This window comes from Bufo gargarizans, chromosome 6 (assembly GCF_014858855.1).
Source record: "Bufo gargarizans isolate SCDJY-AF-19 chromosome 6, ASM1485885v1, whole genome shotgun sequence".
In the NCBI taxonomy this organism is placed as follows: Eukaryota; Metazoa; Chordata; class Amphibia; order Anura; family Bufonidae; genus Bufo; species Bufo gargarizans.
This window is the reverse complement of record NC_058085.1, coordinates 84,864,070-84,891,976: the sequence shown is the minus strand read 5'-3', so window position 1 is coordinate 84,891,976 and position 27,907 is coordinate 84,864,070. Positions and strand designations below refer to the sequence as shown.

The following is a 27,907-nucleotide window of genomic DNA, read 5'->3' as shown; positions in this document are numbered from 1 at the left end:
GGCACTGTACCACAAAACTGATCTGCCTTCTGCATCCCTGCCAGATGGGAGCTTTTGATAAAAGAAAGACTACACTTCATATGTGAATATAGAAAGCAATTTAATCTAGCTACTCCTCATACAAATTGCGTATTTACAGTGCTCTTACACACGACAGAATACAAAATGATAAAAACGTGAATAAATATGATAATGGAGTCGTTGTCTTCGGCTGGCGTAAGGGTTGTTTGTTGAGTTTCAGCTGCTCTGGAAACCCGTTTCACTAGTATCCAAGTCGTGCTCCTGCAAGACAGTGACCAGTAAGCCATCAATGAAGAGAGTATAGTCATGGTTCTAGGCCAACTGGAACGCTGCCATATGTATAATAAGAGAAATGAATGGGTCTGCAGACCCCCAAATGCATAGGGTTTTTTTTTTTTTTTTTTACAGTATTTCTTATTTGCATGGCTCCTGGATTTTGGGACTTAAAGGGACACTTCTGTCAGAAACAGTTAAATTTTTTTTTTTCTTTTTGGCAAAATTAAATACAGAATATTGTCCTACTTTAGCAGTCGGCACCTATACACAGAGATAATACATTGTCAATTTACTGCTGCTGTGAGAGAAAGATATGTTAGTAAAATAGTACATTAGAAGAATTAGGATGACAGCTTTGTTGCTCTCTTAATCGGACTAGATAGAGATACCCACAGAAGAGCTTTGCATTTATTAGTGTGATTATCTAATTTAAAGGGGTTGTCTCATCATGGACAATGGGGGTATATCGCTAGGATATGCCTCCATTGTCTTAGAGGTGCGGGTCCGCTGGGAACGGAGCTCCACAAGGTGGTGGCTGGAGGACACCAGTCCGGCCACCACCAACCTGGCTCTCCATAGAAGTGAATGGGAACGTACCGCATGCGCGGCCCCCGCTCCCATTCATTTCTATGGGGCAGACGGAAATAGCCGAGCCAGCGCTTGGCTATTTTCGCCAGCCTCATAGAAAATGAATGGAGGGCGGTTGCGCATGCACAGTGCGCCCTCCTTCACTTGCGGGACTCCGTTCTCGATATAAGACAATGGGGGCATCTCGCTAGGAGATGCCCCCATTGTCCATGATGAGACAACCCCCTTTAAGGGCATCTGTCAGCAGTTTTCTACCTATGAAACTGGCTGACCTGTTACACAGATGTCTCCAGCTGCCAAGTGCACATGTTGGTCCCATGTTCATATGTGCCCGGCGTGCTGAGAAAAAAAAAAGGATGTTTTAATATATGCAAATTAGCCACTAGGAGCAATGGGGGCGTTGTCATTACACCTAGAAGCTCTGCTCTCTCTGCAACTGCCGCGCCCTCTGCACTTTGACAGGACAGTGTAAATGTAATCACTACTGCCTGGCTCTGTCAATCAAAATGGAGGGCACACCAGTTGCAGAGAGAGCAGAGCCTCTAGGTGTAATGGCAACACCCCTGTTGCTCCTAGAGATTCATTTGCATATATTAAAAACAACATTCTCAGCAATGTGGACACATATGAACATGGGACCAACACGGATGTCTTCAGCTGCCAAGTGCACATGTAACAGGTCAGCCAGTGTCATAGGTACAAAACTGCTGGCAGATGCCCTTTATAGTCAATTCCTCCACAACCTTCTCTCTCTGGTCAGTGTGAATGGTCTGACAGAGGCAGTTTGCTTTGCTAAAATTCCAAACCAAGGAGAAAGATGGAGTGTCAGGACAGGACGTAGAATGCATGGAGTCACTTCAAATAAATGATATCTACAAAACCATCCACCTATTTGTTAAAAAAGTACATAGAATATTGATATATAGGCTGTTAATATGTGATAAAAAGAAAATTGTCCAGTTAATCTTGATATATGATTACCCAGTACCTTAGCAAAACAAAGGGCATAGGAACCCGCTGCTCTTTCAGTATTCAACATTGCTCTGATCTCAATCATGTGGCCCTATAGGTACTTTAGCTAACTCCCTTCCCTTGAAAGGAGAGGGAAGGTCCCGTGTTGGGTGCCGTGGTGAAGGGGGCCTTTGTTCTGCTGATTTGTGGGGTTAACGTTTGCTGGATTCTTACTGACCGAGTTATGAAAGACCTTGTTGATGATGTGCAATACTGTGAGCAGGAGAAGCTGAGCAGGTTGATGTAGCCGAGCTAAAAATGACTCTGATAACACACGTGACAGTGTTGTCCTGTGCCATCTTGTGACTAAAGCCATTGAAATACATACCTTTTTGTGCCATTTTTTACTTAACGCGGCATCAAGTTTAGCTCGGCTGCATCTGTAGTTTTGTGGGAATAGATTCAGTATAACTTGCATTTCATTCATGTAAATAGTGTGAACACCTTTGGGGTATTTATAACTTGAGATAAAATACCTTTTCCAATGGTATTTATTAAAAGCTTTCAACAGTTTGTCTTCTACTGCCTTCAGTTGTCTCTGTCTCTGTGCTTTTCAGTGAAATCCATCAGAGAGCTGCTCTGTAGACCTTATCAGTACTTTCAGTTTACAAACACTCATTTAGGCTAGATTCTTATCAAATTGATACGACTTCAGCTTGAATGAGCACTGTGCTGTCAGGAAACTAGAGAGAAGGGCAGTACAACAAGTTGTCAGGGCAGCTCTCTAAAGGCCCCTTTACACTGCTCAACTCACAATTGTCAGGAAGGAAGCGTTCACACCCGACAATCGCTTGCACGTCTTACATGCAGTGATCTCCTCCACAGTATTGGAAGGAGCAATCTTTAACGCCATCGCTCATCCCCATACAAAATCATGGTTTGCCAGCAAGAGAGGCTGTTTAGATGGCACAATCTGCTGCAGGAAAATAATAATTTAGTTGATCGCGCCAACGATTCTGTTACCTGATGAATGAGCGTTTCACTTGTTCATAGGGTAATCAGCAGCACCTTTTAAACGTCCCGATTATCTCTAACTAGAGATGAGCGAATTATTTAACAAAAAGTTTGATTCGGCTGATTCGCCAAATTTTACAAAACAATTGGCTTGATGGCGAACTACTTAGTCACGAAGCACATTTTTTTGTAAGTAGCGGGTGCAATGACAGGGATCTGCGATAGCGCCGCCCCCCGTCATTGTGCCCCTCAGATGCAGAGTTCTTACATGATCACGGCATCTGATTGTAAAAACAGTGTAAAATGAATATAAAAAATGTAATCAAATTTACCGCCTCATTTGCTCGCCAACTGGCGCAAAATCTCGTACGGCGCGTGGTGACATAATACGTCGCCACGCACGGGATTTCGGCCGAGACCTTCAATCAAGCTGGTGGCCCGTCGCGAGCAAATGGAGGTGGCAAGTATGATTTTTTGTTTTTTACACTATTTCAGGTAAACCGATTCGCTAACACGAAGCGCGAGGAAATTCGGCTTTGAGGCGAATCAAATTTATTGTGGGATTAGATTCGCTCATCTCTATCGCTAACGAGCGTTCATGTATTGAGCAGTGTTAAGGGGCTTTTACATTGCACAACTGTCACATTATAGGCAATGACTTAGGTGACCGCACAAACATTCATATTACGCTCTTTCATTGGGTAATTGGCGGCACCTTAACACCAGGAGATCATCCGTAATGAGCATCCAAACAGGTCTAATGCAGTTATTAAAATGCCGTTATTTATTATTTAATTTTTTTTACAACGTAACTTTTAGGGCCCATTCACACGTCCGTAGTGTATTGCGGATCCGCAATACACCCGGCCAGCACCCCCCATAGAACTGCCTATTCTTGTTTGGAATTGCGGGGCCGCAAATTGCGGAACGGGTGCGGACCCATTCACTCTCTATGGGGACGGAATGGATGCAGAGAGCACACTATGTGCTCTTCGCATCCGCATTAACGGAGCGCGCCGCCAATCTTCCGATCTGCGGCTCCAGAAAAAGATAGCGGACAAGAATAGGCATTTCTATGGGGGTGCCAGCCGGATCCGCAATGCACTACGGACGTGTGAATGGACCCTAAACAGTGAGAGGCCTGCGAACTTTAAGAAGGCCCCAGACTGTCATGTTAACTGGTCGGAGCTCGGCAATTTCACTGCAGTATTAACAGTAGCATTAAAAAAACGGGTCCATTATCATCGCTGATCTCTGTCATTACGGCTGGGTGCCTGCTGTATTATAACTTGCTCCATACAACCCTTTAGGCAGAATCATATACATGATTATGAGCGAAGGGGTTAATAGGAAACATTTCTGAGGATAATTTAGCCATTCCCCAGCTTGTCATTTTTTTTTAATGTAATATTTTAAGCTGCTCAGTAAGTAAACAAGGTCTTAGAAGTTCATTTATGTTCTTTATACCTGATTAAGTTTCTTGAATTCAACGACTTGGAAAAAAATGTGCTGAAGAATGTGCTTGGCATCTTGTTCTTCTTTTGGTAGGTTTCCAGTTACCCCCAGGATATCCCCACACTTCCGTACATAAAACTCCAGGTCATCTTCGGTGCCTGCATAGAAGAAAGATACAGCAAAGTGTATACATATTAAAAGTTCTGTATGCCGCATGCGAGATGGCTGGTGCTAGGCGGGGGCTACACAAGATGATAACAATGTTGCACTGCTAAAATGGCACCTAATGATAGAAAACATAGTTGCAATGGAATCCAGCGTTCTTGGATTTTGGCCAACTGCTATTTTGTGGCAACTCGCCAGTCACAACGCAACCACATTCTCAGTTGTGATGCCGCTGTGCGACATTGCAATTCCATGTCGCACGGCCACCAGTAGCTGTCTAGCCGTAGCCTTAAAGGGGTATTCTGGTTGGTTAACATTATCCCCTATAGATTGATGGGGGTCTTACCGCTGGAACCCCCATTAATCATGAGAACAGGGGCCCTGTACCCCCTGCAGCTCCCCTGAAATCACAGGAGCGGACAGTCGCAGATGCGTTGTACTCGGCTATTTCCAGAACTCCCATAAAAATGATCGGAGGGGATGCCAGCAGTAGGGCTCCCACCGATCTAATACTCATCCCCTATTCTGCGTATGGGGATAACTTTAACCAACTGGAATACCCCTTTAAGGTCTGACTCGGAGTATAGCTAAAATCTAATATATGGTAAATTCTGGTCCTCGTCTCAGTTTATTCTATTGCAATTTGCGTAAAAAGACCAATAAAATTAACTTTGAATAAAACGTGCAATTTGGTGATCATCATCAAATCTGGGCGATTGGGTAGGTTATCCTCGCCTGCTCCCATCATTCTCAAGCTCCATTTATTGCTCCCATCCACTAAAACAGTTCTGAGCAGATGGTGCTTGATACAAAGCATCACATTATAATGTATTTGCATCAGAAAACTGGTATCGATACATTAATACATCTCCTCCCCTGCTGTTTGAACACTGCAAGCTAAACATACCGCAGATCATATATATGTGTGGATGTGAAGGTATAATACTGAATAATACTCACATCGATTTGTTATCTGGGCCAGCCGCGATTTTTCAGAAGAGAAATTCTCATCTAAATCAAACAGCTCAAGGGCTGGTGCAGAAGGTTCACGGAACGATGGAGGGAATACCTACAGGGTTTCGGGGGAAAAACATATTTAGGTGAAACTCCTTTTCATAGTGTAGCTAATGGGAGGCCTCTTAGTTATATTACAAGATCTTTAAAGGGATATCTTTAAATATCTGATCATCAGGGGTCTGAAACTCTACACCCCTGCTAATCAGTTCTTTGAGAGTAGCTCCAGTACTGGAATTATACAGCTCCATCCATTGTGTAGTGTACAGGGCTGGCTCCTGCAGGGCTGTGCCCATTGAAGTGCATGAGAGCAGTGCTGCAGTTACAAGCATGGACAGAGCTGTGTAATTCCAGCACTGGATTTACGGCAGAACATCTGATCCAACAACCAGCACCCCTGATGATCAGATAGGACAGACTATTAATACATGTGGTCGACCCCTTTAATATAGGTGCATAACTAAAGATGAGCGAATTGCTTTGTCTCATCAATAATTCTTCACCCGTGAGAGGCTGTCCCTGCTGCTAAAGAAGCCTCCCCTTCCGCTTGATTGACAGCGCTGCACATCTTGTCCGGCCCTGACAATCTTGCGCCTGCGCTGCTGCTCAGAGTAGCAGAGCTACCACAGAGGCTCTGCTAATCCAGCCGAAGAGGGAGCTTCTTTAACGGCAGGGACAGTCAATTTGCTAATCTCTAACTATAATCCAATACATGCTAGAAAATTGCATATTTATGTAGCTGCAACTGTATTCTTATAAATGCGGGTGGATAAGGCCACAACGATGAGGCCCGCCGCAGCCACCACGGGTGCAGATCTTGGCAGTAGTAGCAAATATTCAAACGAACGTTAAAGGCCGAAGTGGAGAAGGGGTCCATGTGAACAGCAGTTGAACATGGGTCAATCTGTCCTAAGAGATGTGCGAGTGCCGTTCAGAAGGGATCGGCAATGACCTCTGTCACCCTCAGATGATCGAAGGGGAGTCAGGCTCGGACCCAGGCGCCCCTTCTTCTCCCTTCTCTCCCTGTTGCAGGGTGGGGGAGGCAGTGGTAGGGCATCCAGTGTGGCAACACAACTAATCCCAGAGAAGCCGACAGGAGCCCCGGGAAGAGTTCTCTTTTTTTTGTGAAGGGCAGGGCACCCGGGAATGGATTCACCCTGAGAGAGGGGCCCACACCTTGAAAAGCACTGCATCTTCGTCGGCGGCCAGTGAGTTGTCGCTGGCCCTTGAAAATCCTGGGGAGATTGTGTAAATCTCGCGCCGGATTGTACCCTTATCCGCAGCCGGTCTCCAGGGTAAACAGCCTATGGCACGTTAGAACAATCTAGGTGAGGGAAGTCGACAAGTCAAATCCGTAACTTCGGGAAAAAGATTGGCTCTAAGGGGTGGGGTAGGAAACGTCTGGACGAGGCACCACCCCTGCTCCCCCGTCCCACAGGCCCTCCCCGGCCTCTCCCACCGCCATCCCTGTCCATAGTCTTTCCTCAACCACCCCAATAGCCGACATACACACACACACACACACACCCTTCCTGCGCTCAACCGGTCGCCCACGACCAGCGCAAAACAAAAATAAAAATAAAAAAGACAACTGAGGGGAGAAATAACTGTATAAATATATCAGGGGTCAGTACAGAGATCTATCCCATCATCTATTTATCCCAGGACGGTGACTGTGACGAGGGGACATCCTCTGCGTCTGGAGGAAAGAAGGTTTGTACACAAACATAGAAGAGGATTCTTTACGGTAAGAGCAGTGAGACTATGGAACTCTCTGCCTGAGGAGGTGGTGATGGTGAGTACAATAAAGGAATTCAAGAGGGGCCTGGATGTATTTCTGGAGTGTAATATTATTACAGGCTATACTTATAAGATTTCTGGAGAAGGGTCGTTGCTCCCAGGGAGTTATACGGATTGGAGTCAGGAAGGAATTTTTGCTGAATTGAGACAACACCTTTAAAGGGGTTCTGCAGTTTGTTTAAACTGATGATCTATCCTCCGAATAGATCATCAGCCTCTGATTGGCGGGGATCCGACACCCGGGACCCCCGACGATCAGCTGTTTGAGAAGGCAGCGGCGCTCAAGTGAATGGAGCTTAGCCTCGCCCAGGCCAGTTAATACTAGTCGTGACATCACTGGGCCAGCGGTAAACAGTGACCGGCGGGGGTCCCGGGGGTCATACCCCCGCCGATCAGATGCTGATGATCTATCCAGAGGATAGATCATCAGTTTAAACAAAGTGCAGAACCCCTTTGTAAAAATCAAGAATGACTTTATAAAGTACATACAGCAGGCTGAAGCGCAGGGAGCGGAGCCTCAAACTGTGGCTGGATAAGCTGAAGAGTCTCATGCTTCACATTCAGTTCCTTATAGGCTCTGCAAAGTAACAATGTGGGAGATGAGAAACCAAAGGCTGACAATGCGGGGCACAGAAGGAGAGAGAACAGACTGCAATCTGGAGGCCGACTCATACTTGATGACTTTGGAGAGAGAAGAAGTATCCAGCTGATAGATGCTCATGTCAAACAGAGTGGTGAAATCTCGAGGATTTTCATCTCCTTCCTGCAGACAGACCCGCAGCTGCTGGGATAACTTGTTGGTGTCAGGGATCATGGTGTAATCAGAAATCTGGAAGGATGAGAAGGGTTAGAGCAGGAAGAGCCGAGACGAGGACCTCTAATACCCAATGTCTTACTGATAACCCCGTAGGCGGATTCTGTCACACTCACCTCTGGAGCGTCGGCATCAATTTGGTTTAGCTGGATGTCATTGGTGGTGAGCCACTGCATTAGCACATCCTGTTAGAGGCAAGTTAGAAATATTACCGTGTGAGACGGTGGAATCGGCCATGCTGATCAGATAGATATATGAAGGTACTGAACCTGCCTATCAGAAATCAGTACTGCTAAATAATAAAAGACAACAGGATGGCATTTTTGCATTAGCTTTTGAGAAACCAATGGTAATTTGACAGTTTACAGACTGAACATGCTGACATCAGTCTGAGAAGCTAGTTCACAGGAGTCCCCCAAACTGGCTAGGCCTGCCACAAGACAGAATAATGCCAAAATCAAGTAAAAAAACAAAACAAGAAACAAACGCACCAAACTTGGCTCCTGTTCTAACTTCTGATTTAGACCACGTCCACCTTTGCTTTCCTAATTCTGGTCTTTTATTCCGGCATGGGAACAGAATACTGGAATTGCCGTATTCAGCGTATACCGGACACCACCAGTGCCCAATGGATACCATTCACTGTAATGGGGTCAACTGGGTTTCCCGCATGAATACCAGCAGATGTGGACGTAGCCTAACTAATAGACAATATATTTGAAAAGTCTTCACCCCCGTTCACATTTTGTTGAAGGTGTAAAATAGGACTGAAGACTACTCCAGTCAGGGGCTTTTTTATGAGGAGGCCTAAGCCTTGTCATAAATTAGCCGCTTTCTCAGCCAGCGCAAAATGCCGGTCTTTGCAAATGACCCCCTACTAGAATGTTCAAATCTTTGCTAATTTATTGAAAAGGAAAAAATAAAATCTTGCATTGACATAAGTGTTTAGTCCCCTTTACTTAGTACTTAGGCCTCATGCACACGGCCGTTGTTTGGGTCCGCATCCGAGCCGCCGTTTTGGCAGCTCGGATGCGGACCCATTCACTTCAACCCGCATCCGTGGCCCTGCTAAAAAAATATAACATGTCCTATTCTTGTCCGCGCTTTGCGGACAAGAATAGGCATTTATATTGACGGCCGCCCGTTCCGCAAACTGTGGAAGGCACATGGGCGGCTTCCATTTTTGGCGGATCCGCGGACCGCGAAAAACGGCACGGTCGTGTGCATGTAGCCTTAGTTGAAGCACCTTTGACAGTGTTTACAACCTCTGGTCTTCTTGGGTAGGGTGCCACAAGGTGTGCACACCTAGATTGGGGGATTTTCTGCCAGTCTTCTCATGGCTTATATACATTGTCAGTTTTGAGACCTTATAGACAGGGATATGTCTTTCCAAATCATGTCCAATCAACTGAATTTACCACGGGAGGACTCCAATCAAGGTGCAGGAACATCTCAAAGACGATGAGGAGAAATCGGAGGCCCTCAGAGCTAAATTTCAAGTGGCATAGCAAAGGGTCTAAATACGTTTATGTGAAATCTAATAAATTAGCAAACATTTCTAAAATTCTGATTTTACTTTCTCATTATGGGGTACTAAGAGCAGATTGATGGGGAAAACGTTATTCCTTTTTTATTTTGGCACAAGGCAGCAACATTACAAAATCTGAAAAAGGTGAAAGTGTCTCAAGACTTTCTGAATATGTACAGTATATGGACATTTTCAAGGTTTGGTCGAAATCCTGAAGACCCAGCCCAATGTTAGAAAGGGCGCATTCTATAATTATGTGATGCTTTCCGAGTTTATGCTCTCCTTACCTTTCACAACCTTGATCACACTGAAGTTGCGGTGAAATAATGCCATCTGCATTTTCGTTTTTAACAGGTTTTCCAGCTTCAGAATATTGATGTTCCTCACAATAGTTCATCAATATCAGATCAGTGGGGATCCGACTCTTGCCAACCCCATCAATCAGCTGGTTGAAGAGGCTGCGGCATTTGCGGAAGCGCTCTAGCCTCTTCATTGTTAACCTGCACAGCATCTACATAGTAATGGAAGTGCATGGCAATTACAGCTTCATCCCGTTAAGCTTTGGCATGCCTGTAAAGATGAAGGGGCTGCAGCGCTGGCATGAGTGCTGCAGTCCCTCAAACTATTCAGCAGGGGTGCCAGGAGTCACAAAGTAGTAGAAAGCATCCCCTTAGAGGTTTGCTCTGTTTACTACCCACTTGAAGGTGCAACATAATGGGGGTCATTTACTAACAGTTTTACGCCTGTGTTTGGCATAAGTGTCACATGTTTCTTTTTTTTTTGCAACTTTTTAAAATGCCAATGCGACAATATTTGTCACATAGGCGGTTTTACTCCGCGTTCAACAGAGGGGGAAAAAAAAAAAGGTGAAAGAACTATGCCAGCCAGGGGATGCCATAGATTTTCCAGCAGGCGCACAGACTACCAAAAGGTGCGCCTAATTTATGACAAGGCGCAAGCCACGTCATAAATTTGGCGCATCTTACAGCAGCAACGATGGTATAAAAGGAATGACAAAGACCGCAAAAAATAACGGTCTTAATAAATGACCCCCTATATGTACTGTTCACATAAATCATGGGACTAAGTTTAAGGCCTTATGCACACGACCATTGTGTGTTTTGCGGTCTGCAAACCGCAGATCCGCAAAACACGGATGGCAAAACGCGGGCAAGAATAGGACAGGTTATATTTTTTTTTGCGGACCACAGAACGGAGCAACGGATGCGGACAGCACACGGAGTGCTGTCCGCATCTTTTGCGTCCCCATTAAAGTGAATGGGTCCGCATCCGAGCCGCCAAAACTGCGGCTTGGATGCGGACCAAAACAACGGCCGCGTGCATGAGGCCTAAAACTGTGTGGTCTGTAAGTCACCGAAACAAAAGGCTTAATGAGGTTTAGGACATTTAACAAACTGACGTCCTTCTTTTAGAAACTGTTCATAGTCTGTGTCCGGAGCTGACCAGCAATACCAGACCACGGACATCTGGAAGAAACCACGTTTTCCAATCTTATACCACATCTTTAAAATAGCTTAAAGTGGCACTGTACTTTGGGAAAACTTTTTGAAATGTCACAGCGAGACATCAAAAGCTTATACTGAGACCAACACCGATTGCTAGAACTCACATAGGAAACGGCGAGCGATCGGCAAAGGTCTCAGCACCCCACCAATCAAAACCTTTGATATGTCGCTAATATTTGTGCCTATGACAGACGATATTAAAGAGGTATACCGATCTTAGAATATCGTCCCTGCTGTGCAGGTCCTTGCACAGTGGGTGGTAGGGAGCCCCACTGTATAGGGCAAAAGTGAAGGAGTTGCGGTGCTCCTTCTAAGAATTAGTAGGATCCTGCCAGTCAGATCCCCACCGATGAAGAAGTGATGACACATCCTAGAAATGTCAGCTCTTTCGAAAGTGGTTAAAATAGATTCTCTAATGTCAAAGTACACCACTGGGCCTCCCCTGCATATATCCAGAGCAAGCACATCCATGTGTGTATAGGGAATGGTGGTCACAAACCCAATGTTGGGCAGAAATTCCTTCAAATTGACATATCCAATAAAGAACCAATGATCTACTTTGGTACTGAGGAACGGATGAGGATTGGAGGATCCCTGTAAAATCACACTGCCTGGTAAACCGTGCTAGTTTCTCTTCTTGGTCTAGCAATGCAGCCATTAGGTATACAAAGCTCATTATACTTACAGCTTTTTCACAGATTTTAAAAATCCCTGTCCTGTGCATCCGGTTGAGCAGGAGATTACTACAGCAATGTCTGCAATACTAGTCCAAGGGTCAGTACCTTGTCCGTCACCTCTCTATCCCGATATCGGTTATCTCTCTGCTATAGATCAGTAATGTTCAGGAGTAACACCTCCACATCTTCCATGTCCCACAAAAGACCAAAGAGAGGGAGTTATATGGTTTGTGTTATTGGACGCAAATCAGAAATCTCACCAAGATCTTTGCATTTTCTTCCTTATCCAGGTACTGATCGTTGAACATGTGACCTGATCCCACCACAGCCAATTTGCCTCCATGTGACTGCAAGGATAAAAGGAAAGGTAAATGAACCCATGTTCGCCTGGATACATTGATTTTTCAATAGAAAACATTCCTATGATCGAGTACTGTAATACTTAGGGTCCATTCACACATAATTTGGGTCTGCATTCATTCCGCAATTTGCAGACCCATTCACTTTCAATGGGCCTGGAACGGATGCGAATCCGGATTTCCGGGATCCGCATCCATTTTTTCGGGATCCGCAATTCCGTTCCTGAAAAAAATAGAACATGTCCTATTCTTGTCCGTAATTGCGGACCAGAAAAGGTATTTTCTATTATAGTGTCTGATGTGCGGTCCGCAAATTGCAGATCGCACATTGCTGTTGTCCGTGTTTTGCGGAGCCGCAATTTGAGGATCCGCAAAACACTTACGGACATGTGAATAGACCCTAACAGTTTAAAAAAGTTAAAAAAAACAAGTAAAAAAAACCTCTGCCAAAGGTGTTTTCCGAATATATAAACTAAGGGGGAATTTTTTAATTGACCGTTTTCTGGCATAAAAGCGAACCATGACTTTTTAAATGCCATTGTGACTAAATTTAGGTCCAAGCAGTGTTTCTGCGCCACTTTCTCAAGAAGGGGGTATAATGAGGGCAGAGAGGAAGCAGTGCCAGCAGGCCTGGCATATTTATCTTCTTTTTCACCACTTTTCTAGCGTAAAAGAAGAATGATATCTACGTCAGCTCTGAGCCAACGTAGAAGGATGCGCCTAATTTAAAAGGAGACCAGCACCTGGTCATAAATAAGGTGCATCCTCCGGCAGCATGTAAAATACCCCTTACACTTTATTCCACCAGTCGGTATGAATGTTTTTACATTTTATTAATTTGGCACAATAAAAACATGAAAATGAAAACAAAATTTGTAGCCACATTCTGGGAGGAATAAACATTTTATTTTTTGATAAAAAAAATAAAATGAAAATGTAAATCATGTGTGGGCAGGACAGGATCTGCTTTTCAGTGGCACCATTTTGGGGTACATATAATATATTGATGCCAAGGTTATTCTGTGGATCAATGGTACCAAGTACCGTATGTATTTTTTTTTTATGTTTACCTATTTAAAAAAAAATAATTTATTTTATCTTTTTCTGGGGGGAGGGGAGGATGTTTTTATTTTTATTAAACAACTTTGTTAATTTATTAAACTCGGCATGGCCAAACAGGTAGAAACTGATAGCAGACATGGGGGGGGAGGGGCACAACATCTTTGTTAGGCCTCTGCCTGCTAAGGTAACCATTGGTACCTCACTCTGTCAAACACCCTAGATACTGGCGTCGCAAATGACTGGCATCTAACGGGTTAAAGGGGTTATCCAATTTCACAAACAGCCCCCCCCCCCCCATGTGCCAGGCCCCTCAGAGGGAATATACTTACCCCGCTCCCCGCGCCTGTACATGGATGAAAACATCCAGTGTCGGGGAAGGGGGAGCAGCTAATGGCAGGCGGAGATGGGGGATGAGCCTCCCTAGCGTCACCCGTGATGCTAGGGAGGCTCGTCCCCGTCTGCCATTGGCTGCCCCCTCCACCCTTTTCATTCATGTACAGGGAGAAGCAGCAGCGGCGGTGTGGGGACCAGGAGTGGGGGGGGGGCTGTTTGTGAAATTGGATAACCCCTTTAAATGGAGAAGATCAGAGACTCTTCTGATCTCTGTTATTGGAGCAAGGCTGCTAAGAAGAGGCTGCGGTGCTCACCGAGGCGCCACAGCCTCTTCAAACAGCTGATCATCGGGCTGCCAGGAGTCTGACCTTCACCAATCAGATACTGATGACCCATCCTGGGGAAATATATCAAAATACTCGGAAAACCCTTTTGACTTTGATTTTATATTACCTTGGATTGATAAAATGCCATGACTGGTCTGTTCAGGGGGAAACACACTGATCCTGTGGACAGAACAGCCACTGCTGGCTTCATAACGTTGAGCGTGGCACCAAATGGGTACACAAAGGTCAAACCCCTGTAAGCAGAGGAAAAAAAACATGAGCGGCTATTGAATCACACTGTTAACTGCAAGGTATATAACAGAAATCGAGACAGGCGGAAGGGTGTTCCCATACTACATCAGCGGAGAGCATTAGCATTGCAGATGTCTTTAAAAGGGAAACTTCCATCAGAAAGGGCCACTTTTTGTAACTTAAAATTCATAGAAAACAATATTTTTGTGTTATTTCATTTTTTATTTATTATTTCACTCTACCATTTTAAATTAAATAAAAATACTGTCCTTTTGTAGCAATCATCACAGACAGACTCCTATGCAGATAGGGGACCCGCTGTCAGTTCATTGCTGCTGTGAGGGAGATGTTATCTGCTATAGTATAATAGTAGATTGCAGAATTGTTCTCTAGATAGGCCTAGGTAAAGATGTCTACAGAAGAGCATTACATTTATCAGTGTGATGCTCTAATGAAGTCACCCCTCCACATCCCTTCCCTCTCTGGTCACAGTGATGATCTGAGAGTGGAAACAGAGGAGGAGGGCAAGTAGAATACATGGAGTCACTTAAAAACCAGAAAACCATCCACCTGTTTTTTCTTTTTGCAAATCACACAGAACACTCACATATAGGCTGTTAATAAGCGAGAAAAAAAGATTTTGCTGGTAATAAAATATCCTTAGGATAGGTCATCAATATAACATCGGCAAGGGTCCAAGTCCTGGCACCCCCACCGTTCAGCTGTTTCGGGAAGCTGTGGCGCTCACGATGCACTGGTGAACGTGGCGGCCTACCTGCAGCTTTCCGTACGTAGTATAGTGGCTGTGCTTGGTACTGCAGCTCAGCCCCATTCACTTCAGTGGGGTTTAGCTGCAAGTAGGTCAAGTGACCGATCTACAGTGACTGTCACGTGGTACGGTCTTGGTGTCGGACCCCCACCAATTTAATATTGATGACCTATCAGAATAGGTAATCAATATTAATTTGTGGATAAGCCCTTTAATGAAGACTAACACATCACACATTCTACTTCACCTTTCAAATACGCTTTTCTTTCTTTTGAGAACTTACTGTGAATTGTTGCCTTCAACCTCATCATCCGTTACTGTCGAGATGTTCTTTCCAGCCGCTCTATTGATCTCCCTGTAAAAAAAAAAAAAAAAAAAAAGACAAAAAACACCGATCATTTATTTCCAGTACCTGAGAGCTGAAACCAGTCACACATTTCAATGAGGTTGGACAATCAACTTTCTCCGCAACAGCGCAGGCTGAATTCGCACTGCGTCTGCAGACTCCATTTACCACGTACTTCAGGAAAGTTCCCAACATATACATGAAATGTATCCATAGGACCCCATTCAGCCGCCTGTCTTTGTAGGTTCCATTGCACTAGTATTCATCGGCGGTATGCCTACTTGTCAGCGGTATGGGATGCAGTCTGCGGCACAATTCCATACAGAGGCATGCCCTCAAAAAAGCCACATACTGCATGGTATATGTTTTTACACATGGGAGCCTAATAGTGTCACAATGGCATACCTTGGAGGCACCTGGTGGATGTATACAGTACTGAGCAAAAGTAGGCAGGTGTGGAAAAAATGCTGCAAAATAAGAACGATTTCAAAAATATTTTTAATCAATTGAAAATGCAAAGTGAATAAACAAAAGAGAAATCTATATTGGGCGTGACCCTTTGCCTTCAAAACAGCATCAATTCTTCTAGGCACACAGTTTTTGACGCAACTCGGCATGAAGGTCGTTCCAAACATCATGGAGAACTAACTGCATAATCTTGTGTGGATGTAGGCTTGCTCAAATCCTTCTGACATTTTCCGATTTTAAATGGAAATAAGCATGAAATGTCTTTCATCTGCTGCACTGAGCAAATGGAGTTGTGGGTTTGGTCCGGATTAATGCTGAGAAATACAGACATGTAATACCATCAGACTGGCTCCAAATTCATTCTGCCGAAGGACAGCAGCCCCAAATATACAGTCAATGCCATTCAGAACCATTTACATTGTAAAGAAGAACAAGGCGAACTGGAAGTGATGAGACGGCCCCCACTGAGCCCTGATCTCAACAGCATCGAGTCTGTCTGGGATTACATGAAGCGGCACAAGGATCTGAGCAAGCCTACATCCACAGAAGGTCTCCAAGATGTTTGGAACAACCTCCCTGCGGAGTCTCTGTGTGCAGGTGGACCTAGAAGAACTGATGCTGTTTTGAAGGCAAATACAGACTGGATTTAGATTTCTCTTTTGTTCATTCACTTTGTATTGTAATTGATAAAAATTAACTATTAACATCTCGATTTGTTAAAGCATTCTTACTTTGCAATATTTTAACTGTATGTAGGGAAATCCTGCTGACATATACCGTGCAAGTACAGTGTGAATAGACTGCTGCAGTTATAGATACTGGTCAGTGCCTGGTGTACAGACTACACTTCCCGTCACATTTGTTCGCTCATATGTACTTGTCCATCTCTATCCAACACCCAGTCATGTCCTTCATAACCTACACCTATTTTTCTAGGAGGTCGCCAAGATCTCTCGTGTGCTGCATTTGTCCTTTGAATGCTTTTCCCCCAGTCTATCAGACTAACCCCCAACCTAAAATGTATCCCGAAACCACATCTTTTGAATGTCTCTTACCACAAATTATATAACCGTACTGCCTCCTATTCTGCTTTTTAGTACACCTTATGCATGTGCTTGTAGAGAGCCCATCCTCTGGAGAGACGTGTGCAGACTTGGCACGTGACCGCTGAGGATCAGGAGTCACGTGCAGTACCTGGACACACCAATGCTGAGGCGGTTGGTTGGCCAGAAGAGGTGACATGCAGGGAGTCAGGAACCGGAAGCAATGGGGACAAATCCATCCTGCAGAAACTGGAGCCACCAGACCACGTCTGTACCATGCATGTAGACATCCTCCATGGCGTAAATAAAGATAGAACTCTACGGCGGCTCTGAGCGGTCGTAGATTTCTGGTTAGGCGCACCTCGTCATAAATGAGGCACCTCCTCAGGCAGCGCAGGGGATCTCAAGACAGGCAGAAAGCGCCAGTCTTGATAAATCACCCCAATGAGTAAAACTAATCAGGGGGGGATCAACTAAAACTGTAAGCAAAAAATTGCCTGCAAAGTCTGCAAGCGTGCAGCACTCACTGTTCTGGGTGGAGAAATGATATAGGGATAAATTAAACCATTAGGGTTTAGCCTTGTGGGTAAAGCTGCTATGGCAGGAACATCTCTTGGGTGTGAGCCTTGAATACACAACCAAGGGTCACAATGACTAAGCCTGCTTTATCGCACTCGGTTGGCAAAGTATCAAGCTATTAACAAACATAATTCATCCAAGTGTTCATGCGCCGGGACTTACCGGTTTAGCACTCCATTGGAAATGAGCGCCTCCTTGGGGTGGAAGTATTTGTAGTAAACGTTTCTAACAACAGCATCTTCAAAGTAAAATGGTAAAAGTAAAAAAGAGAAATATGAAGGCGACATCTTGTTTTAATACGTAGATTCTCCATCTCGTCCCTGACAGAGTGTGATTGCCACAAGGGGTCAGGGAGAAATCTCTCCCTTGTAGGGCAAATCGGTCAATGTCTTAGAGGGGTTTTTAATTCAAGTCGATCAGTAAGATTCCTGTACAGCCCCTACACTATATCCTACCCCTACTATACAATTAGAGGCCTGATCCACCCAGACTTGTATGATGCATCGAAATGTCTATACCTTTGCAGGTTCCATATGGAGATTGTCCATAATAGCAGTAGGTCTGTCTCTACGGAGAACCTGGTGTGTGTGCTACCCAGTGCACGTTATGTTCATATCAGTGCCCGGCCTGATCAGTGCCCACTTGCTGCTCTTTAGTGCTGCAGCGCCGGCCGTATAACACAATAGGAGGGAGGGACTCGTATTAAGCCAACATTGAGATAAATGATGGTGTCACTTATTATTAATGTGAGGCACGTGGTGTTATTCTTTTAATACCGCCATGTGCCTCACATTAATAGTAAGCAACCCCATCATGTACCTCACGCATTAACCCAATGTTGCCCATTATGGGAGGAGGCACATTATGGGATCACATAATATTAATGTGAGGCACATGGTGTAATCCATTTTGAACCTCCATCACATATTACCCCCAAGGTAGTACAGTGCATCACATAACAGTACCTCTCAGGACAAGGCCACATGGCGAAGCATTGGGGCATGGCTTTCTAATGGAGTCTACAGCGTTGTCCAGCTGCTCAGTTTTGCCAGAAAAAGAGCCGTTTCACCGACAAAACAGAGTGTCCATTAATAATCTGATTGATAATGGCCACGAGGGTTTGCGAGTCAGATTTTTAAATTCACCTAAGAATCCACCTAAAATTATTAAAAGAGTTTTCGGAGATCTTTTTATTGATGATCTCATCAATATCTGATCAGTGGGGGTCCGATACCAGGGACCACTGCTAATCAGCTGTTTGAGAAGGCACCGGCGACCTCTCTTAGCTCACCAAGCACAGTGCCGCATATTGTATAGGTCATCAGTAAAAAAAAAAAAACTCAGAAAACCTCTTTAAGGGTGCATGCACACGACTGTATGTATATTGCGGTCTTCAAAAACTGATCCGCAACAAAAGTGGATGATGACCGTGTGCAATCCGTATTTTGCGAAACAGAACAGTACTATCTTTGTCCGTGATGCAGACAATAATAGGACATGTTCTATTTTTTGCAGACCTATTGAGATGAATAGTTCCGCATACGGTCTGCAAAAAACAGAACGGATAAGAAAAGAAAATAGGTTTGTGTGCATGAGCCCTAATGGTGTGCTTCTCCATTTAAAGTAATGTATCAGACAGAATTGGAAGTGGAAACGAGAAATACTGGGTTTGTTTAAATGCTATAAAATAAAAACAAGAACCATTACTCAACTGATAAATTCCTGCAGCTCAGGTGATCGCCGCGGGTCCTTCCCGATTTTTCTGAGGCAGTGACATGCTGTACACCAACATGACCAATGATTGTTCTCAGCGTTCTTGTGACATACATGCCAGTATTAAAGCTAAGGCCAGTGATTGGCTGCAGTGGTCACGTGGATGTACGACACGTCAACACAGCAAAAATACACATAAATGAGTGGAGACCATCGAAGCAGTGGAAAATTTACCAGGTAAGTAATGGTTTGGTTTTTTATTTTATGGCACGTCAGCCCTTTAGTCAAATTCTTTCCAATCCTGAAAACACCCTTTAATCCAGGTTCAATTCAACCACATCCAATTATAAGAGAAATTGGCCTCTTTGCACTTTGTAATTGTGCATCGCTTTGTAAGAGAACAGACTTTGTTAGATGGTACGTGTCGAAATTTAGTCCGCTACTTCTGTAGCTGCAGTCCTCTAAACAGGATCAGTCTTAAACATGTAACATAGCAGTCGGTACATACAGTGGATATAAGAAGTCACACACCCATCACATTAAAAATCATGTTAAATAGGAGTCAGCACACACCTGCCATCATTTAATGTGCCTCTGATTAACCCCAATCAAAAGTTCAGCTGCTCTAGTTGGCCTTTCCTGAAATGTTCTTAGTCGCATCCCACAGCAAAAGCCGTGGTCCACAGAGAGCTTCCAAAGCATCAGAGGGATCTCATTGTTAAAAGGTATCAGTCAGGAGAAGGGTACAAAAGAATTTCCAAGGCATTACATATACCATGGAACACAGTGAAGTCATCACCATCAAGTGGAGAAAATATGGCACAACAGTGACATTACCAAGAACTGGACGTCCCTCCAATTATGATGAAAAGACAAGAAGAAAACTGGTCTGGGAGGCTACCAAGAGGCCTACAGCAACATTAAAGGAGCTGCAGGAATATATGGCAAGTACTGGCTGTGTGGTACATGTGACAACAATGTCCCGTATTCTTCATATGTCTGGGCTTTGGGGTAGAGTGGCAAGACAAAAGCCTTTTCTTATGAAGAAAAACATCCAAGCCAGGCTACATTTTACAAAAACACATCTGAAGTCTCCCAAAAGCATGTGGGAAAAGGTGTTATGGTCTGATGAAACCAAGGTTTAACTTTTTGGCCATAATTCCAAAAGATATGTTTGGCACAAAAACAACACTGCACATCACCAAAAGAACACCATACCCACAGTGAAGCATGGTGGTGGCAGCATCATGCCAAGGGGCTGTTTTTCTTCAGCTGGAACTGGGGCCTTAGTTAAGCTAGAGGGAATTATGAACAGTTCCAAATACCAGTCAATATTGGCACAAAACCTTCAGGCTTCTGCTAGAAAGCTGAACATGAAGAGGAACTTCATCTTTCAGCATGACGACGACCCAAAGCATACATCCAAATCAACCAAGGAATGGCTTCACCAGAAGAAAATGGAAAATCTGTGGGGTGATCTGAATAGGGCTGTGCCCAGGAGATGCCCTCGCAATCTGACAGATTTGGAGTGTTTGTGCAAAGAAGAGTGGGCAAATCTTGCCAAGTCAAAATGTGCCATGCTGATAGACTCATACCCAAAAAGACTGAGTGCTGTAATACAATCAAAAGGTGCTTCAACAAAGTATTAGTTTAAGGGTGTGCACACTTATGCAACCATATTGTTTTATTTATATATTTTTTCTTCCCTCCACCTAAAAGATTTCAGTTTGTTTTTCAATTGAGTGGTACAGTCAGTTTATAGGTCACACTAAAGGTGGAAAAAGTTCTGAAATGCATTATCTTTAGCTAATTTTTTTACATCAGAGAAACCTGACTTTTTATATCCACTGTAGATCCAAATAACCCCTTTAACATATGCTCTGATGTCTAGACAAAGGTTATGGTACAATATTTCAATATCAGTATAAAAAAGCACAGGCATGATAAATACTTCATGACAGTGGAGGCTTACCAGTATTCACCATTATGCCATACTCCTCTAAGAAAAAATTTATATTGGTATCATATTTGTCCTCTCCTCCCTCTCCCAGCATCACGAGAATGTCACCGCCTTTCTCCAGAAACTGCTTCAATGCTTCAAACTGCGGAAGAGGATTTTGAAACCATATCTAATGTATTGAGAACTTAAATTTCTCCTCAGGGGTTAACACTATACCTCTTATTTTTAGGAAAACTATCCACCATAATAATAATATTGTAAGTTTTCCTTTACAAATGATAAGGCTGGGGCTATGCTGCGATCTTGGCCTCGGCAGTGTAGCAGCGCAGCCTTTGAAGTGAATGGGCCTTAAGCACAACTCACAAATGGCCAAGGGCCAAGAATCACAAAAAAATCCTACACGGCTGGATTTATTTGCAGTTCTGGCGGTGGGGTCACTCCAACTTGTGTGTCCTCTGTGACCCTATTCAGTTCAAAGGCTGTAGTGCTACACTGCGGTCTTTGGTGGTGCAACGGGTCTTGCAGACAAGATCGCCATATAGTCCCAGCCTAAAAGATGTTTTTCGACACTTTTTAACTGATGAGCTATGCTCTGGACCCCCAGGACCCCCGCCGATCAGCAGTTTGGGAAGGCACCGCCTCTCCTATGAGTGACGCAGCTTTCCGACAGCTCAAACTAGGTCAGTGACTTCACATTCATCGCCTAGGCGCAACTCGGTCCTATTCAAGTGAACGGAGCCGAGTACGATACCAAGCACTGCCACTATACAATGCACAGCACTGATCTTGGCAAGCTGCGAGAAGGCTGAGGCACTGACAGGAGCGCAGCTCTCTTCTCAAACAGCTGATCGGCGGGCAGGGGTCAGCCTCGCACTGATGACCTATCCAGAGGAGTTAGAAAGAGTCGGAAAACCCCCTTAAGGAAATGGAGCTAGCGGCAGAGTATAGATTGCTGTTTACGCTCACCTCAGCTGCTGTGAATTTCTCCCTGGGTCCAGCAGTGATCCAGAGCTTGACCCCTGACAACTTCTCAGGTGTGATATCTTCTTTCAAACTAAAGGGAAAAAATGGCCAAAAAGTAAGTGTCTCAGAAAAAAAAGCTATGAAGATTGAACAGATGAGATGTGTACAGAATTTATATACCAGAAAATAAATGTCCAGGTTCTGCTGCTACATCAAGAACTGGACCCCAACGTGATGGACAGCAAGCTGTAGAGGTGGATGGAGAGGTGGCCACACATGGCCGGTGTTCTATCCATTCACTGCTAGGGAACTTCTGAAAATGGCCGAGTGTACTCTTTCACTGTGGCCCCATTCTTGACACAGGAGCAGGTTTAAGAGGTGGGAACCACACCTGACATTTACGGCATATCTTTTCGTATGAAGAAGCGGGCACAGACGAAAAATAGACGATGTGATGCTCACCACAAGCATGAACACCTCTTGTCTTATTAAATACATCCAAGCGATATTTCATCAATCGTCACTGATTGATACTGAGGCACAGGGATGAGGTGGGCACCTTCTAGAGCAGGGATGCCCAACCTGCCGCCCTCCAGCTGTTGCAAAACTACAACTCCCAGCATGCTCGGACAGCCTACAGCTATCAGCCTACAGCAGGGCATGGTGGGAATTGTAGTTTTACAACAGGTGGAGGGCCGCAGGTTGGGCATCCCTGTGCTAGAGAGACTGGCTAATGCCTTGGTGGACCATGCGTTACATGGTTGCCCATTCATTTGCAGTACAATACGTTACTTTCTCTGCTGAACTCAAAGCAATCAGCTCATCACTAGGATCGCTGCTTGTAAGTCCAGATGGGACAACCCTTTAAAAGGAATATGTCTTGTTGTCAGATTATCCTTAAGAGTCCACGGTCACCTTTGTATTTTCCAGTTGGCGCGGAGTCTTTTCTGTAGAGACTTGTAGCCCCCGCTCTCATTTTTCGATACATTAAACAAGATGGTGGTTCGATTCTCATGATCAGATGCAACCTAATAATAAGAAAAGTGGAGATAAGAAATGAGATCCTGTCAGAAGACACAGACCACATATGCAAGAGTACTTAAAGGAAACCTGTCACCGGGATTTTGTATACAGAGCTGAGGACATGGGTTGCTAGATGACCGCTAGCACATCCGCAATACCCAGTCCCCATAGCTCTGTGTGCTTTTATTGTGTAAAAAAAACGATTTGATACATATGCAAATTAACCTGAGATGAGTCCTGTCCCTGACTCATCTCACATACAGGACTCATCTCAGGTTAATTTGCATATGCATCAAATCGTTTTTTTTACACAATAAAAGCACACAGAGCTATGGGGACTGGGTATTGAGGATGTGCTAGTGGCCATCTAGCAGCTCATGTCCTCAGCTCTATACCCAAAATCCAGGTGACAGGTTCCCTTTAAAGGGGTATTCCAGTTATGTGAAGTTATTCCCTATCCACCAATTATGAACATGGGGACCCTGTACCCAATAGAGCCCCCAGAAATGAACAAAGCAGCCGCTCTATTTATTTATATAGAAGTTCCAGAGATAGCCAACTACAGTTCTTGGCTATCTCTGGAACTCCTATAGAAATAAATGGAGCGGGCACACTCCTGCCTGAATGGCCACTTTGTTCTTTCGTGAGAGGGAGAGGGCCTCCATTCTCATCATCAGTGGGTGTCCCCGCATTAGGACCCCCACCGACGTAATACTTATGCCCTAGACACATAACTGGAATACCCATTTAATAAAAACATGATGTTTATCTATGGCAGCAATTTCCCCTAACAGCTGTCTGCTCACATATCCCTCGTTGCTGTCATGGGTAAAAGGGGTGATTTGTCAGTGTTGTAAAAAAGGATGAATATTGGCTTTTGGGCAAAGTGTGGCGGTATTTCTGAAACTGCGCATACTGCGTTGAAAGTGTATCACGAGTGGTCAAATGGCACCATTGTGAATGAAAGACATGCAGAGCACCGACCGCGTGCCAACGAAAGTTGTGCGAACCCTACTGCGTATGGGGCCCCGAAGCAGACGGATGGTCATCAGCAGAAAAGGCAGTATCAGAATTGGACCTCCGCTGATTGGCAGAGGGTTGCCTTCTCCGATCAGTCACGTTTTCTGCTTCATTGATTGGATGGACGTCAGGACACAAGCTGGAGGTGGCAGTGTAAGGCCACCAGCACACGATGCGGAATATGTGTAGTACAGTACCAGCAAAGTACAGTACACAAATCTGATGATTTTTTCCGTACAGAAATCGACCTGCTGTCCAGAGTCTGAAGGGGGCCGCAGAGTGGCACAATGCGGTTTTAGATGCAGATTTCACCCTTTTCCAACGAAGGGCGAGATCTGCGGCAAAACCAGATCTAATCTGCACCAAAAAAAACACTGCTAGAAATTGCAGATTTTGGTGCAGATATGCTGCAGAAACGCACATAAATCCGGATAGGAAATCCGTGCGGCTCTTATGTGCGTTCACCTGTGTGAAGGTGGCCTTATGGTGCGGTGAATGTTTTCAGGGCATTTTCTGGGTCACTCTCAACTGATTAAGACGTATCTCTATGTAGTCTCTTCTGTTTGCACGCCCTTCATATGAGGGTCCATTCACACGACCGTATTTCTGTTTCCGTAAACCCATCCATTTTAACAGGGCTGCAAAAGATGCGAACTGCACACTGTGTGCTGACCACATCCGTACTTCTGTCCCATGGCCCCGCAAAAAAGACAGAACAAGTCCTACAAGACAAGAATAGGCATTTCTATCATAGGGCTGGCCGCCTGTGTTCTGCAAAATCCACAACACACAAGGCCCGGACCTGTCATCTACGGATCCACAATTTGCAGACGGCAAAATACTTACTGTCGTGTGAATGGAGCCTAAACCAAAGAGTCCTTGTAGCCCTGATGCCCAAGACAAGACTGGCATTTAGGGGCAGAATTAGGACACGGAATTATATTATTAATATTATTGTATAAATGATAAAGGTGGCCATGTTCTCCGCTTTATTCAATAAACTTTAATGATCGGGTACAGAGCTAAAAGCCGAGCAGAGGGGTCCCTGCCGCCCGCCACATGTATACAGATACTGTACATTGTGCTAGATGTAAACCAACATGACACCCCCATCAATTACTGGGGGGCACATAATAAAGCTACCTATTTACTAAACACTAGGTCAGAATTCTGGGCCACAGACTAGCAGCAGATCGCACAGGCATCTATGCTGGGAGTTGTAGTACCCCTGCTGCTGTAGGGCTATACCGCACCTTCCATACCTGCAGGCAGGACTGTATGTAAGGACTACTTACCTGTCTGCTGACCCCCATCTTTCCCCCGGCGCGCAGCATTACAGGTAACCAGGAGCTTCCGCTGCCTAGCAACCAACCGCCGTCACGTGACGAGGGCCAGGTCTCCCCGCTCCGACGTGTGAGGGTGTTCAGTCGCCAGGCTGCAGCAGGGCGGGGGCCCCGGTGGGAGAATGCAGGTGCAGGTATATGCCAGGCCTAACAGAAGCAGGGGGTCTATCGACTATAAAAATTACACCCCTCCCCCCTCACAGATATCAGGCCCGAGACGCCATATTGGTGGTGGCAAACTCTCCTCAGAATTCCCAGCATTCCTCGCGTTCCAAGCGACGGCCACAATGATAGGAATGAAAAGAGCGCTCATAGCGGTGACAAGGTGTAATATCTCAGAAGGCTTATGTGGTGGAGCTTGTGTCTCCCAACCGTAAGGCTGTGTTCACACTGCGGTATTACAGCTCCCGTCTTTTGGAAAGGGCTTTCTTAATTAGAATAATAACTTGTGCAGGGAATCTCCGGCATTAAATGTCCACTTTGCCAACCAACCAATAAAAACTACTGTATTCTGTAGATGGAATTGTAAAAAAGTTATAGCTGTCAGAATATGGCGATGCAAAGACTTTTTTTTCCCAATATGTCCTATCTTGCAGATCGCAGACCCATTCAAGTCAATGGGTCTGCACCGCAACACGAGTGCACACGGCCGGTGTCCTTGTGTGGCAGACCCCACTCTTTGTGGTCCGCATGTTCGTCTGAATGGGGCCGAAATCAGTATCTGAAAGGTGGGGTTCCAGCACCCAGGACCCCCGCCGATCAGCTGTTGGAGAAGGCACCGGTACTCCTGTGAGCGCCACGGCCTTTGCTCTGCTTTTTCTAGACCAGTGAGGACACGTTCATCGGTCACGTGGCCTAGGAGCAGCTCAGCCCCATAGAAGTGAATGGGGCTGAGCCGCGATACCAAGCACAGCCACTATACGGCGCTGTGCTTGGTCAGCAGGGAGAAGGATGAGGCGCTCACAGGAGCACCAATGCCTTCTCAAACAGCTGATCGGCGGTGGTCCCAGGTGATCAGAGGATAGGTCATCAGTATGAAAATCTCAGAAAACCCTTTTAAAGACAGTAAAGGTAACGTAACTTACAGCTTTGGACTTTACTGCATGGGGTTAGGGTAATTGCCTCTGGTGTCTGCTGCACTGCAGAGACGGACCGCGCGCCGCAGCAGGGAGCTGCAGAGATATATACGGCAGGGACTAGAACGGCTTTGGTCATTTGGGAAGACTGCATGGTATACCTAGAGGGAGGGGACATCATACTGCCTTTCCTGGAGAACTACTGCCTTGTGAAATATTCGAGAACTGTGCCTACTGCTTGTATTTGTACAGCAACCCCCATCATCTACTCAGTAAGGAGAGACTTTATTTATTATAATCAAGGTGGCCTAGTCATTGGTCTTCACGTCCCGACCCCAGGCCGCTGTTTTTCTGCCTTGCTATCTGTTCTCCTAACAAGGACACCCCAGCCACCACCAGGGTGGAGATCCCTGAAGTCCAGGGTGTGCCCAGAGGGGAAGAAGGGTTGCACCCTCCATTCACTGCCTGTGCGGCCAGAGTTTAGCCACAGTAAGAACTATGACCACCCTCAGCCCCACTGGATTGCAGGGTGGTCGTAACCATGGAAACGAGCAGTGTATAATGTGATGGGAAAATAAATCCAGCGAGCAAAGGAGACAATATGGACAATCACAATACATTAGTAAGTGCCTAGTATTAACTTTCTCTACATGATAAATGCTATTTGCTGAAGTTACACAACCCATTTAAAGGGAATCTGTCACCTGGTTTGAGCATATTAAGGTGATACTACTGCCATGTACAATAAAATACCTTATATCTTGCAGTAGTCTTCATTTTTTGTTTCATTCGCGATAAAATCCACTTTTTATGTTATGCAAATGAGTGTCCGAGGTGCCCAGAGGGGCGTTATTATTCTTCTCTGGAGCCCAGGAACTCCCCCGTATAGTGCCCAGCCTGCCTTCCTCTAGAGGCCAAGCACGCCTCTTCCAGCATAAGTAACTGCCCACACCCGAACTCTTTGCCACCGCCCCCTCCGCTATGTGAAATCTCATGCAGGCGCAGTACCGTGGACTGCCTGCGCGATGTAGAAGCTCCTGAGGGCAACGGCTTCAAATGTGTCACTGGGCATGCGCCGAGCCCAGTGATGTAACCTGAGCGCTGTTGCCTCAGGAGCTTTATGATCGTGCAGGCAGTCGGCGGCACTGCGCCAGATTTCCGGCGGCAGACATGAAGAATAATGGGGCGTATCTAGAAGGTTGAAGATGACATAGCGGAGGGGGCGCCGCCGTTTGCCTTGGCTGTGGGAGGATATTTCTGGATCAGGAGGCGTGCTTGTGCTTCAAATTAAGGCGGGCTGGGCACTGCAGGGGGGCATCACTGGGCTCCAGAGGTGAAAAAAACAAAAACAAAAAACGCCCCTCTGGGCACCTTCGAGGCCATTTGCATAACAGAAAAAGAGCTTTTTAAAAAATAAAATAAAATGACAACACGAAATGAAGA

The 27,907-nt window shown here is 45.2% G+C and overlaps 1 protein-coding gene across 1 annotated transcript; it reads right to left on the bottom strand.

The window, feature by feature from the left end:
• Nucleotides 1-83: 83 nt before the first annotated feature.
• On the bottom strand, nucleotides 84-25,626 carry IFT52 (intraflagellar transport 52). The gene is made up of 14 exons (XM_044297425.1): nucleotides 25,341-25,626; nucleotides 22,918-23,030; nucleotides 22,006-22,093; nucleotides 21,052-21,181; nucleotides 17,529-17,604; nucleotides 15,214-15,285; nucleotides 14,037-14,163; nucleotides 12,090-12,176; nucleotides 8,215-8,283; nucleotides 7,959-8,113; nucleotides 7,774-7,861; nucleotides 5,431-5,539; nucleotides 4,318-4,463; nucleotides 84-282 (listed from the first exon to the last, which is right to left on the bottom strand). The coding sequence occupies exons 1-14, from the start codon at nucleotides 25,377-25,379 to the stop codon at nucleotides 238-240; spliced, it is 1,344 nt and encodes a 447-aa protein (XP_044153360.1). The 5' UTR covers nucleotides 25,380-25,626; the 3' UTR covers nucleotides 84-237.
• Between the last annotated feature and the right edge of the window lie 2,281 nt (nucleotides 25,627-27,907).

What these genes read in the sequence shown, in the direction of transcription:
- IFT52 (XM_044297425.1), bottom strand. Translation starts at nt 25,379, where the DNA reads ATGCTGCGCGCCGGGGGAAAGATGGGGGTCAGCAGACAG. An exon ending in GCCAACTGGAAAATACAAAG is followed by an intron (nt 22,094 to 22,917) that starts GTGACCGTGGAC and finishes TTTTCCCTTTAG; the next exon opens with TTTGAAAGAAGATATCACAC. An exon ending in TCTCTCTCCAAAGTCATCAA is followed by an intron (nt 7,862 to 7,958) that starts GTATGAGTCGGC and finishes GTTACTTTGCAG; the next exon opens with AGCCTATAAGGAACTGAATG.